The 19,623-nt window shown below is 38.9% G+C and overlaps 1 protein-coding gene across 4 annotated transcripts in view; it reads right to left on the bottom strand.

The window, feature by feature from the left end:
- Positions 1–1,988: 1,988 nt before the first annotated feature.
- Gdap2 (ganglioside induced differentiation associated protein 2) overlaps positions 1,989–19,623 on the bottom strand; it is a 101,502-nt gene continuing 83,867 nt past the window's right edge. For all 4 annotated transcript variants that reach the window (XM_004667513.2, XM_045138323.1, XM_045138324.1 and 1 more), the window contains 2 exons: positions 7,473–7,616; positions 1,989–2,452 (listed from right to left, as the gene is read on the bottom strand). In XM_004667513.2, the coding sequence (XP_004667570.1) occupies positions 2,405–2,452; positions 7,473–7,616 (192 nt within the window). In that variant the 3' untranslated portion in view covers positions 1,989–2,404. The remainder of the gene's footprint in view (positions 2,453–7,472; positions 7,617–19,623) is intronic.

Genomic DNA, 19,623 nt, shown 5'->3' with positions numbered 1-19,623 from the left:
GTGGCAAGTGACTTAACCATTAAGCCATCTCTCCAGCCCCTCCAATGTGTCCTTGAAATGGCATGCTATCTGGGTTATCCAACCTTTTGACAAAGCACATATACACTAGAAGCTAATTCCCTCAATATCAAGGTCACTGTTTCTACTCTAAGAATGATTTACAGATTACTTTAGTCTTGTACCACCTTTACCACCTGGTGCATGTGTAAATTCCTGCTGGTATGAATCAAGGAAAGAAGTATCCATTCAAATCAATTGCCTATAAAAAACTGTATATAGCATGGTGTTATGGCTTGTAATCCTAACATTCTGGAGGTTTAGGCTGAAGGACTATGAGTTCAAGGCTAACCTAGGCTATACAATGACATGTGCCTCAAACGTAGACAAAAGTGAAAAAAAAAACAAACGCTGCAAAATACCAGTTTTCTTGCTTTCAGATGGCAGAGTGGCCTGCAGTTTCCAGTATTCTTAGTGCAAAGGGTTTGGCTAGATTACGTCAAGGTAGCTACATCCAGCATTCACAAGAGATGTGAGTGTACTTTTAGAGCTGCTCCTAATGAGAAAGGCACCTCAGTAATTGATCCAACAGTTGACTGGAGAAGATGAAGTTAAAATCCTGGAACTTTCAAACTCAAGGAGTTAAAGGAATTAACTGTTTTGGAGTAACTTTAACACTGACATCTGACTGGCTACCCAGAGCAGATGATCTATAAAACATACCAGGCAGCCCTTATCATGTAAGCATATGTAATACACAAGTGGCCTGGATACCTGACAAGAGAAGTGTGTCTAATACATGCAAAACATAAGAAACATGAAGTAATTCTTGTTTATATATATATATGTAAAAAGATGGGGTTAAAATAATTTTAGGGCAATTGCTCTATCCTAAATGACAAGAAGGTTTTTACTTCCTCCTCTCAAGAAGTAGTTGGGGAATGGGACTTGGAATCACTAATAAGCTTGCTTTTCACTATCTCTTTATAGTCTTTAAGTAAGAGCAGACGGATTCTACTTTTTCTTCTCTGAAGTGAAAATGAATGTGATAGGGTGAGGAGCTGGTGTTGGGTGGATGTTGTAATCCAAAGAAATACAGACACTCACACGGAAATGATAATGCTTTGTCCATAACTGAGTATGAAATGTTTAAAATGGGTAACAGGTGTCTCAGGTTAAAGGGGAGCACTAAGGAGGAAAGGGATAGAGGAAATTCAGAACAAAGCAGCAGACAAAGGTGATCAGGATTGGGATTTTGCTCTTCATATCTCTCCCTTCAAAAAAACCCAACACACTCAAAAAGTGACAAAGGACTGGAGGAGTGCCATGCAGCATTTCCTTATTTTTATTCTGTTTTCCCTTGAAAACTAACTGACCCCCACACTAAACTCTCCTAGCCTTTTGCATCCAGAGATACGTAAGCTCTTTCTGAATGCTATCTTTATGATACCCCTGTGAGGTGAGTAGCAAAATTCTAATTTCCTCTAAGAAACAAGCTAAGGCACAGATATGGGCTGAGTGGCAAAAGCGGTCTGGACAAACCTAAGTACCAGGTCCTTGGATTTGTGTATCATCAATGCAGGTAACTCATGACACTGAGCGCATATACTACGCGTGCCCCTGAAGTCAGCACAGTCTCTAAGGCTCAGGGGTGGAATCTTGAGAAATGATCATCAGTTAGGAGTGCTAGCACCTGCTTTCTTTTGAACAAAGAGACCAAAACACTGACTATGGGAAAAGGATTGAAGGCAATCTTATTTCCCTACACTGTTAAGATCAGAAGAGTGGCAATTGTGACATATCACATAATCCAATGAGGCTTAGTACTTAAGTCTCTGCAGGAAAACTGCAAGTTCTTTGCTTTGCCAATGATTTCTGTGTTTTTGATCAGACACATTTCTACATTCTTGGCCCTGAACAGTTGTCTTGCATCATAACCAGGTCATCTGTATTAAACGGCATTAACACCAGGGTCTGAAGCAAACAGTGCATCCAGTCAGCATACACTGGTTCTATATATTTTGGGCAACACTTAAATATACAAAGGAAGCGTGCAATGATTAAAAGAAGATATGAACAATGTTGGTGGCCTGTGTAACGGAGAATTCATAGTACTTTGAGAAACTGAAGATACTTAAAAGTTGATCCCCAATTTCTAGTAACACTCTAAAAATGAGCACTTCAATTTGATACAAATATACAAATTTAAAATGTGTGCAGTTCAGTGTGGCCTACCAATTTTAGATTGCTTATGTGCAAGAAAATATATAGTCAATAAAAAAATACCAGAGAGGTGGGGACAAAAAGCTCTCTGGATCTGTACAGCAACAATGAACATCGCTTCAGTAGGTAGCAGTTGTAGTGGAAATAGCATCCTTGGAATCAAGAAGCACTGCAAGATGGAAGGTCACAAATCTGGTGATGGGGGATAAGACGTATAGTAAGGCCCATTTTCCTGTGGAAAGAATAAAAGAGATAAGAATATTAAATAGCAGGACTAGTTTATCTGGCAATGTGAAAGAGACTCAACAAATGGATACTGCATGTCAAATGTGGTCTATGTGTGGCAGTATAAAGACCAGTCACAAGCACAGCTCTGCTGGCCTGCCCCAGAGTTGGTGTAGAGCAGAGACAAGCAACAAGAGGATAACAGGTGTCATAACACACCATGGATTGAATTTTCTATAAACTACCCTTTTTTCACTATCCCTTTAAATGCCCAATTAATTTCCTGGAGTAAGGAATAGTCTTGTTGTACTGAAGAGGAAAATGAGGAGGACACAGCAGCATGTATAATTCACCTACAGTCACCTAGCTAGTAAGCTAGCAGAAGTTGAATTTAGAAAGATTCCTTCTAGACTGTCCCGAGTGTTAGTAAAGTTATGCAACAACAAAAATTATCTGTGAAGAGTTTAGTAACTATAACTGTTTTGGCAAGAAATGAGTTTTTATAACATGTTTGAGTGGCAAGACTAGTCACAATTATGGTTTTTGGGGAATTTAGCACCATGCCAAGATGGAGAATTTTATTTATTTTTTCAAGGTAGGGTCTCGCTGTAGCTCAGGCTGACCTGGAATTCACTACGTAGTCTAAGGTGGCCTTGAACTTATGGTGATCCTCCTACCTCTCACTCCCGAGTGCTGGGATTAAAGGCGTCCACCACCACACCCAGATTCTTTATTTATTTATTAGAGACAGAGAATAAGAGGGAGAATGGCATGCCAGGGAATCTAGCCACTGCAAACAAACTCCAGACGTATGTGCTGCTATTGTGTATTTGGCTTATGTGGGACCTGAAGAATCGAACCTAGGTCCTTAGGCTTCACAGGTACATGTCTTCCTTACCCACTAAGCCATCTGTCCAGCCCCAAGGCGGAGAATTTAATGCCAGAACTTTAATGCCAAATGTAGAAAACAACAAACTAATGTAAGGGGAAGTTTTTGGCCTCTGCTTTGGGAAATTTTAACTAAAAGAAAAATATATATATATATATATATATATATATATATATATATATATATATATATATATAAACCAAACAAACCAGATAGCTTCATGGTAGGAGGAAGATCCGAGATGAGATTTATAAGACTTAAGACTGGATTCTTGTTTCTTTCTTTTCTTCTCCTTCTCCTCCTCCTCCCCCTCCTCCTCCTCCTCCCCCTCCCCCTCCTCCTCCTCCTCCTTCTTCTTCTTCTTCTTTTTGCTTATTTTATTTATGAGAGAGAGAAAATGCATTGGGGCCTTCAGCTGCAACTCCAGGTGCATGTACCACCTTGTGCATCTGGCTTAAGTGGGTCCTAGGGACTTGAACCTGGGTACTTTGGCTTTGCAGGCAAGTGCCTTAACTGCTAAGCCACCCTTCCTGCCCTGGATTCTCATTTCTGAGAAAAGTATATCTTTGGAAAACAACTTATTTTTCAGTAAGCCACAATCACAAAATGCTTAGCTTTAACATAAGGCAATAGTTAGGAATGAAAATTGAGGATCACTTCATGGTATATTTCCCTTCCAGTTTTAATGGACAATAATCCCCCATGGCCCTGAACATGGTAGGCAATGTGATAGGATCTCAGAGATAATGAGTCAGGAACTTGTATTTGGAGCACATGCTTTGAATAAGAATTGATCCTAGCACCACAGCCAGGACAAAAGACATCTAAGAAAATTCACTTTCTAATAATAAACTTGACCAGGTATGGGTGGTGGGGGGGAGGGGAGACAAGTACAGAATTGTCTATATTTCTGGAAACTTGGAAAAACACAACCTTTTCCATTTTTTGCATTTTAGCACTCCTGTCAAGTTGTGCCACTAAACAATCCTACTTTTCTAAAGTGAGACTTAGAGAACACACTCTCAAAGGGAAATCTATTCTGCAGGTCACTTGAAAATGAGTACTTCTCTGTCTGACCTTAACTCATTCTCTAGTCTGTTGTACTGTGGTATTTTCTCAGATCTACATTGATATGGCAAACTAAGAAGTGCATATAGTATGTGATGACACTAAATAGAGACTGTTGAGCAATCACCTATTTTCTCTAATTATGGAAGCAAACAGAATTTGAAGAATTCTTGTCAGCTAAAATTGCATACTCTTCGATTTTATTCACAAGATTGCTGACTAGCTCTGTTCTTTCTGCAAGTGGCCTCAGTATTATTTGGATCTAGAAAAAAAGTACCTTTCACCTATCTTCAAAGGTCCTTTTTAAACTTAGAAAAATGTTGCTTTGCCATGTGACATAAATCTCAGAAGCTGCTTCCCCCCCCCCCCGCCCCAAGGTAGGGTTTCACTCTAGTCCAGGCTGTACTGGAATTCACTATGGAGTCTCAGGGTAGCCTCGAACTCATTCATGGTGATCCTCCTACCTCTGCCTCCCAAGTGCTGGGATTAAAGGCGTGTGCCACCATGCCAGGCAGAAGTCCCCAAGTCCCTCATAACTTTTCCTCATAATACATCTCTGAGGTAATGGTAATGCCAGTCACAAAAAGCAAGTTATTTTGATTCATCACTAATGGCTGCTTAATCTCCAAATGCTACAGATTTTATTTCTTAGAATGACCAGTTGTTTTTTTTTTCCCTATTTTGTGTGGTATGTGCACAGGCACACATGAACAGTTAAATGTGCACATGCATGTGGAAGCTAGAGATTGACATCAGGTATCTTCATGAATTGCTCTCTACTCTATTTACTGAGTCTGAATCTCTTAGTGAACCTGATGCTCACCCACTTAGCCCTGGGTACTCTGTCACTGCCTAGTGCTGGAAATAAAGGCCATCGACTACTGAGCACCTACCTGGCACTAGGGATCCAATCTCTAGTCCTCATCTGCACAACGAGCACTTTACCTACAAGATCATCTCTCCAGCCCTAAAATGTGTATTTCTACTTATTTCTACCCTTCAAATCCATGCTGCCATCACTAGCACTGCCTGGCTATAGTCCTAACATCACTGACAGACTCTGGTCATGTTATTTGCATGTTCTGCCCAGGAACACAATGGCAGCTCTCCCTTGCAGTGCAGGATGTGCCCGCCCATCAACATTTCTTACCTTCTTAGTTTTTCTCTCCACTTTTATGCCTTTCTTTGTTCTTCATACTTAGATGGTCTAACATGACAATTTTAGAAAAGTAGTATAGGCACTGAGAGGAAGTACCAGAGACCAATCACTAGCCTGGAAGTTATATTTCTTTTGATAGCACTTATGCTTGTATCTGATATTCAAAAACATAACAAAGCTAAGAAAAACACCCAAACAGAACAAACCCAAGCATGAGTGTGGAGTTAGGTTTCCTTATTTTCCAGAAAATAGATTTAAATCCAGTTCAGGACAGAACTGTCCTCAGATTTTGAGCATCCAGTGTTCTTGACTGTCTTCCACATTCTATTCTATTCAAGCCCTGAGAGCATGGTTCCAAGTCATGACAGCAAGATCACTTTTTGCTCCAGCAATCTTCTGTAAATATATAGTTTTTTCCCATCCCGTATATTCAGTGGTCTTTGTTCTATGATTCAGCTGCTCCAACTATATTTCTTTTGATTAAGAAACATCAAACACATATATCCTCACATAAGGGGAACAGAAATCAGAGCTGCAGTTAGAGAAATGTTATTTTTATTTGACTGTATACAGCATGTTGCATGATATTTATTTCAAACAATATTACTTTCAAAAATGTTCTCAGGTTCATAAAGATATGTAATTAGCAACAGTTAAACAACATGTTATTTCTTTATAAATTACAAAGGATTAGAACTTTCATGAAATTCAAGAGTAATCCTTTGATTAGTGCTGAAGTAATGATTGACAAAGGTCCTTACAAATAATGAAAATGTCAATACTGGAAGATGCTCTTAAAAACATAACTACAGCCAGGTGTGGTGGCTCACATCTTTAATGCCAGCACTTGGGAGGTAGAGGTAGGAGGACTGCCTTGAGTTCAAGGCCATCCTGAGGCTAAATAATGAATTCAAGGTCAGCCTGGGCTACAGCCCTACCTCGAAAAATCAAAACAAACAAACAAACAAAACCAAAAAGCCATTACTAATGGACTGGTGAGATGACTCAGTGGTTAAAAGTATTTGTTTATAAAGCCTGATGGCTGTGGAAAGCTACATGTATAAAGTAGTACATGCACCTACAACTTGCTTACAGTAACAGGAAGCCCAGCACATCTATAATGTCTCTCTCAAATAAATATTAAAAGTTACTCAAGTTTTTAGAAAAGAAAACTTAGGGTAAAGACTACAATAGGTTGTCTATCTATTTTTGTTGAGTGTGTTAGTATGTGTTGAGTTTGTGGTATACACATGTGTACAAACGTATGCTCTAAGTGCACATGGAATGAGGCAAGAGAAAGATATCAGGTGTCTTCCTCTATCACTGCTGTGCGTTATGTCCCTGAGACGGTCTCCCCTAAACCTGGGGTTCCCTTTTGGTTAGACTGGCTGATCAAGTAGCCCTAGCAAACCTCTGTCTCCATGCCCCTCAGTGTTGAGTTACAGGCATGTGTGGCTATGACTGGCTTTTTATAGAGGTGCTGGGGATTATCAAATTCTCATATATGTGCAGCAAGCATTCATGCCTGCTCAGCCATTTCCTCAATCCTGGCTACCTGATTTTCATGCTCAAAGTAGACAATGGTCAATTCTGGCTGTATAAGTAACTGAATATCCTTCAGTCTCAAGAAAACTAGGCTGTCTCAGATATTACAGAAACTAACCATAAAATGGAGGAAAGGCTGTAAATTCATAGCAGGAAAATCTCTCAATGATATGGGAAAAACTCTCCAGGACAAAGACTTTTTTCCTAAGGTTACAGTGAGGAAAGAATGCTAAATGATAATCACAAAACTTACTAAAACACATTCATCTACATCAAGAGTATCTTGTAATGCCAGGATATTGTCCTCATAGTTGCTGCTCTATAGGATAGATACAAACTAAAAAGTGAGGGAGAACTGGTACTTACCCTGGCATCATATTCCAGGACAAAAGGAGGAAAGTCGATCTGCTCGGGTGATATAGCAGAAAACAGCTGGTGCAAGCTGTCCACATGGTGGACTTTATCCTTCAGTCCTGAGACAGAAAAGGTGGTGAAAAACCACGTCGAGACCTGATTAATACAAGAGAAAAATGATGTAAGCCAGTGGCTACAGTTAAAAAATAAAGGCTGGGGAGATGGTTCAGTTGGTAAAGTGCTTGCCACACAAGCATGAGGACTCGAGTTCCATCCCCAGGTCTCAAAGGTAAAAAGGCAAGGTGCAGCAACACAGGCCTGTAATCACAGAGCTGAGGAGGAAGAGACAGGAGGGTCTCTGGGACTTTCTGGTCAGCTAATCTAGCTCAATTGGTGAGCTCTAGTTTCAGTGAGAACCATTCTCAAAAAAAAGGTGGAAGAGTGAAGAGACGTCTGACATTACCTTTGGCTTCCTTACACATACATCCACATGCACACATACAGATATGCACACACGCACCACACATGTACACATACAAACTCCCCCACAGTATTGAAAATTTATACTATGTAAAAACTATTTTGTAGTCTTTGAAATCTTTAAAAACTACTTTATTTAGAGAGAGAGAGAAAGAGAGAAAAAATGGGCACACTGGAACTCCTAGCCACTGCAAACAAACTCCAGACACGTGTGTCACCTTGTGCATCTGGCTTTATGTGGGAACTCATTAGGCTTTGCAGGAAAGTGCCTAAACCACTGAGCCATTTCTCCAGTCCGGCCTTTGAAATATTAACCAGCTTTTTTTTTCAAAGTGCAGTTTGGGAGTTGTGCAACAGTTTAGCAGATTATGAAGAAAATTTAAAAAAAGAATAAACTGGGTGTGGTGGTGAATGACTTTAATTGCAACATTTGGGATGTTGAGGCAAGAGGATCATTGTAAGTTTGATGCCAGCCTGGGCTAAAGAGTTTCAGGACAGCCAGGGCTAGAGTGAGACTCTGCCTCAAAAAACAGCAAACCAAAGCATAGTAAGTTACAAAGGGCAACAATAAGGATGTTTTAGTTCCTTCTACATTTACTCCTATGTGTGCAGCATGCTATTACACAGCATATGATTCTCACTGTGGTAAAAAACACTGCATGTGTTGGCTGAGATCCGGTATAGTAGGTGAGTATCTCCAAATTTCATATACTTTTATAATTAAAGGCGTGCTATCACCAAACCAAACTCTCAAATACTTCTAAAAATTTTCTTTTATTATTTATTTATTTATTAATTTATGAGAGAGAGAGAATGGATGTGTTGGGGCCTCTAGCCACTATAAATAAACTCCAGAATCATGTGCCACCATGTGCATCTGGCTTATGTGAGTTCCAGGGAGTTGAACCTAGGCCCTTAGGCTTTGCAAGCAAGTGTCTTAACGGCTAAGCCATCTCTCGAGCTACACTTTAGAAATGTTCAAGTGAGACTGAATTTTTTTCCCAATATTTTAGAACTAAGTTTTCACTTGATACTTGACATGCAGTCTCTTGAAATTAAACAAAGGGGGATTCAATGGAGTTTTCTTTAGCCATAAAAATGAATTTACTCCATTTATAGGTAAATGGATGGAATTAGAAATTATGGTGTTAAGCAAAATAAACCAGACTCAGAAAGACAAATAGTATGTTTTCTCTTATATGCATACTTTAAATATAAAAAGAAAAAAGAAATGAAAGTAGAGTGGTGTCTGTTTGGCAGAGGAAGGAATCAGCAAGTAACAGGATTGTATGAGTGAATGAGTGAAATAAATCATACATATGTATGAAAATGTCATAACTGGACTTCTTTTCAATTACTATGTTGATGAAAAGTTAACCACCTGTAGATGCAGTGTTATTTCTATGTGACTTTAGAAAATCTGAGATTTTTTTGACTAGCTCAGAAAAAATGTTTTTTTTTTTTTTTTTGCTAGCAAACAATATTTTTGATAAGCCATAAGGCACGTAATAGAATTTACATATTATTTATCTATCGAAATTAGCACATTTACTTACTGCTTACACAATTATCCTTGGGGACAGGTATGATACTGTATATTCTATCCCCATTTAAGATGGTCACATGCGCAGATGAACTTCCAGTGCACTCTAAGAGTGTTAAGAAAAATCTGAGTATATTATATATAGATGCCATTTTGAAAACTTTTCATGTGTCAATAATTTTGTTAATGTGTCTTTGTCACCCCCCCACATACTTTTAAAAATATATATATTTTTAGTTATTTGAGAAAGAGGAAGAAAGAGAGAGAATAGGCGTGCCAGGGCCTTTAGCCACTGCAAGCAAACTCCAGATGCATATGCCCCCTTGTGCATCTGGCTTATGTGGGTCCTGGAAAATCAAACCTGGGTCCTTTGGCTTGGCAGGCAAATGCCTAAACCACTAAGCAATCTCTCCAGCCGCCCCCAACATTCTTCAGTGGTTGTTCCAAACTTTTTATAGATCCAAAGCCCCTGACATGACATACTTCCCTCAAACTTATCAGAAAGCGTTGTATAACTGGTTAGTTATGGCTAACCAAATTTTTCTTCATTCAATTCCTGCCTTACCCAGGTATAATGTCTATCACTGCTTCTCCCTAGCTGCCTCTAAAGAATCTATTCTGTTAGATTTTTTTTTTTTCTTTCTTTATTGAGGTAAGGTCTTGCTCTAGCCAGAATGATCTTGAATTCACTATGTAGTTTCAGGCTGGCCTCACACTCACAGAAATCTCCCTACTTCTGCTTTCCGAGTACTGTGACTAGAGGTCTGTGTCTTGGTTCACTATTTTATAACAACTATACTACTAATGACTATGTAGAAGACTCAAATTTTAACATTACTTTCAATACTCACTTCCCTCCCATTTTACCAAGTTTATTTGGAGTAGGAGGTGGAGAGCAAAGATGTACTAAGCCAGTATTGGAACCAAGCACGTTAGTCAATGAATAACACACCAATCAGTTTGTACTTATAATATGCTCGTATATATATACCTTTTAACTCCTTTTAACTAGATCAGTGAAAATTTAAGATCAGAGTTTCAAAACCAATCACAGACATAGCTGGAGAACTAGTACTAGTTATGCTGAGACCATGGAGGTTCTTAAGATTCTAGTAAGTGCTAGAGAGCCAGAGCTAGTAGCAGCAGAACAAGAAACCTCAAAGGTGTGTAAAGAGATAACTGTGCAAGGAATTAAAACATACATGAAGTCACTACTGTGTACTAAGCACTGTAGATGACATAGTGACACAATCCTTTCAGATGTTTTGCTGGCCCATTGCTATTTAGACCTCAGATCAGAATTTGCCTCTGTGAATAAGGTTTCTTTGATCACCTTTTAGATAAAGCTGTAAAAGGACCTTCATTCTGTGTGTCCCAACACCACTGTTTATTCACACTACTGTGTAATCATTTAACATTCTGCATTACATGACTTGCTAGACTGTAAGTTCTGTAATGAAGTGGTGTCTAGTTAAAAAACTCAGTATAAGCTGAAAAAAATTAACAAATGGATCAATAAAAGTGTATGGGCTTGCTTTTTTATCATAAAAATATTTATTTTGGCCAGCCAGGCCAAATGAGCCAACAGGTGCAATAGTGGCATGTCTGTTATGGAGGAAACCAACTGCTCTCTAATTGGCCTGCTCCATAAGAGGGCATGTAAAGAGAGCAAAACTGTATTTTTCTACATTTCTTTCTACCTAGCCTAAAGAAATACAAAAGTCACTTCCTTGTAGGAGGCTCTGCTAATGGCAGGTAAACAGGAGGCTCTGCTGGGATGAATAGCATTGCCTGGGGCCTGCATTGTTGAGCAAACTCCTTATGACAAGCAGGACTCCTGGTCAGGACTCCTGGTCACAGTCCTACCTAGCACCTCCAGGTGGCGCTTCCTGTAACTGACCAATAGATCTGTTTACAAGGTCCTTTTTTACTTTTATGGCTGTAACTGCCACATGTAAATTGTGATTTATGGCTTAACTCCCATCCTGTTTTTTCCCCCTAACATAATGGGATTATTTTCAATAAAAGCTGACCACTCTGAACAGTTCAGGCTGTTGCCTGTCCCTCCACCCCCGACCTCTGGGGCACAGATATGGAATACCAGACTTTCATTTCTTTCTTTTTTTTTTTAAATTTTCTTTTCTTTTCTTTTTTTTTTTAACCCAATAACACTTTGCCTCACACTCTAGGAGTTGATGGTCTTACTTCTCCAACACCAGACCAGACAACAAAAATATATCCCTAATAGTGAAAACCTACAACAGGGGTAGTCATGAGCTCTAAGGGTGTAATGTCTGCTGCTGTCTGGCTAAATATATACTATGCTCACCACACTTCCCAGTGAGAACTTCTCTTAATGTTAATATCCATATATTAATGCTACTCTCATTTTTGGTTAGAGAAGACTTCCTTTTCACATGGCAGTGACCTTGGGATGATTCTGAAGGCACCATGGTGCTGAAAAGAAGTGACAGAGGAGTGCTCAGCACTGCAATATCTCTATCACACCTTCCAAGGCTCAGGGTCCATTGTGGAAAAGGTGGTGGAATATAAGAGCGAAAGGAAGGGTAGGACTCCTTACAATGTGCTCATCCAGACACAAAATAGCCTGGATATCCATGACTTTGCCGTGCCTGACACTACCTACACAAGACCACCATAATAAGAGGATAAAGATCATGGCATCAAAATAAGAGAGACTGATTGAGGGGGGAGAGTATATAAGAGTGGAGTTTCAAAGCGGAAAGTGGCGGGGGTGGGAATTACCATGGAATACTGTCTACGATTATGGAAGTTGTCAATAAAAAAAATTAAAATAAAAAAACAGGGCTGGAGAGATGGCTTAGCGGTTAAGCGCTTGCCTGTGAAGCCTAAGGACCCCGGTTCGAGGCTCGGTTCCCCAGGTCCCACGTTAGCCAGATGCACGAGGGGGCACACGTGTCTGGAGTTCGTTTGCAGAGGCTGGAAGCCCTGGCGCGCCCATTCTCTCTCTCTCCCTCTATCCGTCTTTCTCTCTGTGTCTGTCACTCTCAAATAAATAAATAAAAAATTAAAAAACAAAAAACAAAAAAAACACAAGCTTATGGTAAGGGAGGTCATGAGCCTCAGGGGTATAAAACCTGTTCTTGTCTAGCTAAATACATGTATTATTTTTACCAAACTGCCTGGAAAACACTACACTTAATGTTCATATTCCTATATTAATGCTACTCTTACTTCTAGTTAGAGAAGCTTCTCTTTTCAAATGGCGATGACCACTGGGATGACCCAAAAGGCAACATACTGCTGAAAAAAGTGACAGAGGAGTGCCTAGCACTGAAACATCTCTATCACACCCTCCCAGGTTCAGGGTCCATTGTGGAAAAGGTGGCAGAAAGAATGTAAGAGCCAAAGGAAGGGTATCACTCCTTATAATCCAACTGTACAGCTAGAAATTGGCCTGGATATCCATGACATCGCAGTGCCTACTAATACCTTCACAAGACCCTTATAATAAGGAGAAAAAGACGATGACATCAAAATAAAAGAGAGACTAATAAGAAAGAGGGAGGGGATATGATGGAGAGTAGAGCTGTGAAGGGGGAAGTGGGAATGGGAGGAATTATTATGGTTTATTGTCTGTAAGTATAGAAGTTGTCAATTAAAACAAAAAGAAAAAAATTTATTATTTGAGAGAGAAGAAGACAAAGAAAGTGGCAGACAGAAAGAGAGTGAGTATGTGTGTATCAGGGCCTCCTCCTACTATGAACTCCAGACTCATTCACCACTTGTGCATCTAGCTTTACATGGATACTGGGGAATTAAACCTGGGCCGGCAGGCTTCACAAGCAAGTGCCTTTACCAAGTAACCGTCTTCCCAGCCTCATGAGGGCTTGCTTTAACAATACTTATACTTAGAGAATGTACAATATTCCTACATGAACTGCCTATCTACCTGGGCCTCCGTTAATTTCTATTTTTTTTAAGTTTTCAAATAATTCAATTATTTCATAGGACTCTTAACTAAGCTACAATAGAGTCACATGGGGTGGTAGTAGGAATGAATGACATACTGTCTGTGAAACTGTAAAGTGAGCAAAATTTTATATTTCTCTACATTTCTTTATACCTTGCTTAGAGAAAAATAGAAGTCACTTCCTTGTAGGAGCTCATAAAAGAATGGAATGGAATACTTCTTTAAGCAAATGGGGATAGCTGACAAACAGGAGGCTCTGCTGTAGCATTTTCTGGGGCCTGGGTTGTTGAGCAAACTCCTTAAGATAAGCAGCATTCCTGGTCAAAGGCCTACCTCGCACCACCCAGGCGCTTCTTATAACTGAGCATCAGACCTATTTGCAAGTTCCTTTTTTTACTTTTATGGCTGTAACTGTCATATGTGAATTGTGATTTATGGCTTAACTCCCATCCTCTTTCTTTTTCTATAAAAACTGACACTAGAACAGTTCACTGTTCAGGGCTTCACTCTGAGAATCTGTGGTGCAGACCTGATATACCAGACTTTCCTTTTCTTTCTTTTTTATCCAATAAAACTTTGCCTCACATTCTGTGAGTTGATGGTCTTACTTATGCAACACCAGACCATGTAACAAAACCAAAGATATCTGACAGCGCCATCATATCTTCACATTGTATCTTCCAGGTGCTGGCGAGAAAAGCTTTCTCAAAGTATACAAGAGTGGAAAAGTCAGTCACAAAGTCCACTTGGGAAGCCCCAAATACAGCCTTCACATCTCCCCATTGTCAGCTTTACATGGTGTAGCTTTTTGTTGTTGTTGTTTGGTTGTTTTTGAAGGTAGGGTTTCACTCTAGCCCAGGCTGACCTGCAATTCACTATGGAGTCTCAGGGTGGCCTCGAACTCATGGCGATTATCCTCTACCTACCAAGTGCTGGGATTAAATGTGTATGCCACCATACACATGCTGTAGTTTTAAAGTTCAATTGTTACAATATAAACTAAAAATAAGCACAAGGTCAGCTTTCATTATTTAGTATCTGCCATACAGAAAAACTGTAGGAAATAAGATTTGAGAAAGGACAACAGATACTTTGTAAGCCTAGAGATTCTATCACCCAATTATTCAGAAATGCAAAGCCAAGAATACAGGTGACAGAACATGGTAAACAACCCATATTGAAGGATTCTTTAACTTTATGTAAGCCATGTTTTTGGCATGTTCATGCAAATTGTGTGTTATCAGGAGTACACCTTTTTGTTGCCAAGTCACATTCCAATATAAGAACATACAAGAGTTTAACTATTCACAATCCTATTGATGGGTGTCTGGGGTACTTCCAGTTTTAGGATATTTTAAAGCTGTTATGAATAAATAGCCATGTCTGTCTATTATACACAGGTTTTCATTTCTCTTGGGTAAATACTTAGCAGTGGAGTTGCTAGGTCACAGGTAGGTGTGGTGGTTTCATTCAGGTGTACCCCATAAACTTAGGTGTTCTGAATGCTAGGTTCCCAGCTGACCAAGATTTGTGAACTAATGCCTCCTGGAGGCACTCTATTGATGGAGGCAGGCTTATGGGTATTATAACCAGTTTTCCCTGATGAGTGTTTGGAACATTCTACTGTTGCTATTGTCCACCTTATGTTGGCCAGGGAGTGAGGTCCACCCTCTGCTCATGCCATCATGGAGCTTCTCCTTAAGTCTGTAAGCCAAAATAAACCCTTTTTTCCCCAAAGCTGCTCTTGGTCAGGTGATTTCTGCCCACAATGCGAACCTGACTGCATGAGCAGGTATGCAATTAATTAAAAAGCAACCATCACGACTTTTTGCAAAGTGTCTGTATGATGTTATTTCTACTTATATTAGGAAAGAAACTTACTTGCTTCATGTTGCTGGCAAAATTTAGTGTCCCTTTATCTAGCCATTCTGTTGGCAGTATAGCAGCATTTTAATGTGTTTAAGTTTTAGTGCAATATAGCTAGCACAGTAAACTATGTATATTTAAAATAGTCAATTTAAATATTGTACTGAATACAGGTACACATATACACAAACACAATCCATGACACCATCACCACAAAATTAATATACCTAGAACTCCCAAATTCTCTGAAGGTCCTTTGAAATCATTTGCACTTTCCTGTTCACAAGAAACCATTGTTCTGCTTTCTTTAATCCCTATTACTTCATATTCTTAAACTTTTATATACATAGAATCATATCAAACATACTTACTTTTTTGGTTCTTGCTCATCCACGTGTGTATGTGTGCACACGCGTGTGCCTGTGCCTGTTCAGACCGTGGTGCATATGTGGAGGTCAGAAGTTTTTGCTTTTTTTTTTTTGAGGTAGGGTCTTGCTCTAGCCCAGGAGGACCTGAAATTCACTTTGTAGTCTCAGGGTGGCCTAGATCTCAAGGTGATCCTCCTACCTTTGTCTCCTGAGTGCTAGGAATAAAGGCATGTGCCACCACACCCGGCTAGAAGACAACTTACTTTTGGGAGTTGGTCTGCATCTTCAACCTCACTTGGGGCAGGGCTGCTCCTTTTCACCTCTCCATTTGCCAGGCTACCTGGCCTGCAAACTTCTGGTAGATTCCCATATTGTATCTTCACCTTCCTTCTCATAGTAGGTCTGCTGGGATCATAGATGCCTACAACAACAACTGTTTTTTTGTGGATTCTAAGGATCTGAACTCTGGTCATCATGCTTATGTGGCATGTGCTTTTTATCCACTGAGCCAACTTTTTGGACTTTTATCTGGCTTCTTTTACTCACTACTATAAGACTAATTATTACTACTTGAGAAAGGATGTTATTATAATAGCCCAAGCTAATCTAAAACTCATAATCCTCTTCTTTCAGCCTCAGGAATACACCGTGATGCCCAGCTAAACAAAGTCATTTTGAGATTCATTTGTTGCTACAGAGATCAATAGTTCATTCTTTCTATTGCCCTTCTATTGTATGAATATGCCACAGCTCGTCATCAAGTCTCTTGAAGATGGGCATTTGGACTGTTTCTAGTTTTTGGTATCACAAATAAGAATGCTGTATGTACTATGTACAAGGCTTTATGTGGATATGATTTCACTTATCTTGGGTGAGTATCTGAGTGCAATACCTATGTCACAACAGACATTAGGTCCATGTTTAGCTTTTAAATAAACTGCCTAATTATTTTCCAAAATTTTTAGGAAAGTTTTATATTTTGAACAGAACATTCTCAGCAACAAATTGTAATAGGAATATATTACTGTGTCATTCCAGTTTAATCTACATTTCCCAATGACAAATTATGAATATCTTTTTATGCACTTATCTATTCATCTGAATATCATCTATATTATGTAATGGTATAGATATTTTTACCCATTTCTAAATTATTTTCTAGTTACAAGTTTCTGAACTATTATATTTCAGACAAAAGTCCTTCAACAGGTACATATGATTTTTCTTTCAGGATGAGGTTTGTCTTTTTATTCTTCTAACAGTATCTATTTTTTTTTTAAGGCCACAGCACCCAGTATTTCCAGGCAGCCACCTATCCAATACTAACCATGCCTGAGCATGCTTAGCTTCCAAGAACCAAGATTTTTCTCTTATATGTTCCATTAGTTTAAATTTTATATTTATGCTTTTCTTTATTCTGCTCTACTAATTTGCCAATTTTATGAAATTATCTCACTGTGTTACTGAGAGTATCTTTAGCATAAGCATTTTAAGCAGGTAGTATCAGTTCTCCAACTTTTTCTTTTCCATAGTTCACTACCTTATATTTGTATCTTCATATGAATTTTAGAACCAAAGCCAATTTTCTGCAAAAAACATTGCTGAAATTTTCACTGGGTTTGAGTTACATATACAGACTTTGCAAGCAACGACAACATTAAGTCTTCTAATCTAAATACAGAACTGTCCTCATTTACTTAGGTCTCTAACTTCTCTCATTATGTTTTGCAGCATAGAAAACTATAGAGCATAAAAATCTTTAGATATTTTGTCAGACTTATCTCTAAGTACTTAATACTTGATGATCATGTAAATGTTATCAAATGATTTTAAATTTCAATTTGATTATCTCCTGATTTTATATATAGAGATATGTATATGTGTGTTATGTATATATATGTATGTATTCCACTAATATATATACACACACACACATATATATACATATGTACATATGTACATATGTACATATATATATATATATATATATATATATATATATTCCACTAATATATTTATATCTGTTCCACTAGGGTACACCACTTTTTAAAAATTTTTGTGTTTCTTTTTACTTATTCATTTGTGAGAGAAAGAGAGAAAGAGAGCGAGAGAGAGAATTGGCATGCCAGGGCCTCCAGCCACTGCAAATGAACTCCAATGCGCCCCCTTGTGCATCTGGCTAATGTGGGTTCTGGGGAATTTAGCCTCGAACTGGGGTCCTTAGGCTTCATAGGCAAGCACTTAACCACTAAGCCATCTCTCTAGCCCATACACCACTTGAAACCTTGATCAAAATTCATTTATTAGTTCCAAGAGGTTTTCTGGGTATATTGCAGAGGATTTCCTACATGGGTTATTTCATCTGTGATTTAAATTTTAATCTATTTCTTTGTAATTTACCTAGATGCCCTTTGTTTCTTGTCATATTGCATATGATAGAGCTTTTAATATAATATTGAATAAAGGCAGTGAGAGCAGGCATCCTTGCAAAGATATACTAGAGATCAGGATAAACCTTTTATTTGTCTCAAAGACAATGTTCATTAACTAATGGTTGAACAACAATAACAACAACAAATACATGTTGATACAATGTGGAGTCCTAAGACAGAAAATATTCAAGGGTGCCTTCCTGGATTCTGACTTTAGTATCTGGGCAGACAGTGGCCCCTTTACTAAGTGGAGAATACAAAAAGCATTTTTGAGAGTATGTGGGGGAAGAGGATATGAGCAATTATTTTAACAAGGGGCCTATATAACATCTACATGAAAACATCTAAGTAGCAATTAAAAGTGCAGGTCTAGAGCCTAAGCGCAAATGACACGAACATTTACGGAGTGCATATTCATGCAAAGAAATGCTTTAAGCATTTTACGCACACCAACTCACTTCATCCTTGTAAGTATACTATGAGGTACTTACCAATATCATTCTCCCTTTATACAGGGTGAGAGTACAGACCAAGGGAATTACACTATTTGCCTCACATGATGAATGAGATTGCTAGACCAGGGATTAGAACCTAGGTCATATAAAACCATGCTTCCCCAAACACCTATTTGAAGAGTTATGAAGTCACAGAGAGAAAAAGGTATAGAATGAAAACTAAGGAACAGAGGATTTGGGAACACTAGGGCTCAAGAGGTAAGTAGAGAAAGAGTACCCACAAAGGAGGCAGAGAAGGAGCAGCTAGTAAGCAGGACAGAAACTAGCTAGGGAAGTTTTTCAAAGAAGTCAAGAAGTGTTTCAAGGAAGAAGTGGTCAACTATCTAAGGCCATGGGAAAGCAGGTAACATGAGGCCAGAAAAATGAGCTGGACTTTTTTCTAATAGCAATGATTTGTGCTTTTGGTGAAGAACCACGAAAAGCTATCTGTGGAGTAAGGAGGAAATGGCAGGATTGTGTGTGTGAATGGAAAGCTACTCTGAGACACTTGACCATCCAAGGACATACTACTAGTGGATGATCCTGAGTCCACTCCTAGAGCTCTGATTTCTCTATTAGGCTCAGCAGTCCACACAGTGCAATGAAGCATGTCCACATGATGAATGGATGAATGGTCTCCAGTTTTACAGGCAGGTGTGACATAGTAAAAGGTCACAGGCCATGTTACCTTACATGTTTATTAGAGTGGCTGAAGTGGTGGTGGAATGCAGGTTTCATGCTGGGCAGAGAAGATGAAGGATGGCATTTTTGGGAGGGTTAGGATCAAGGGACTAATGTCTAGATAACGTTAAGTGAACGTGAGGAATTAGGTACTAAAGATATAATTGTGAGCAATATAGCTATATTCAATACCTCACAGATCTCATAGGCTAGAATATACAGAAGAAAACTAAGCATTTAGAATAAAATTATCCCAATGATCAAAGGCTATAAAATCTTAAGTGTCACAATGCAGCAGTATCTACTGGTGATCAGGGTGGTCAGGGAAGGCTTCCTACAGGCAA

This window comes from Jaculus jaculus, chromosome 19, assembly GCF_020740685.1.
Source record: "Jaculus jaculus isolate mJacJac1 chromosome 19, mJacJac1.mat.Y.cur, whole genome shotgun sequence".
NCBI classification, from domain to species: domain Eukaryota; kingdom Metazoa; phylum Chordata; class Mammalia; order Rodentia; family Dipodidae; genus Jaculus; species Jaculus jaculus.
The sequence above is the reverse complement of the archived record's forward strand: the minus strand, read 5'-3'. Positions and strand labels throughout refer to the sequence as shown.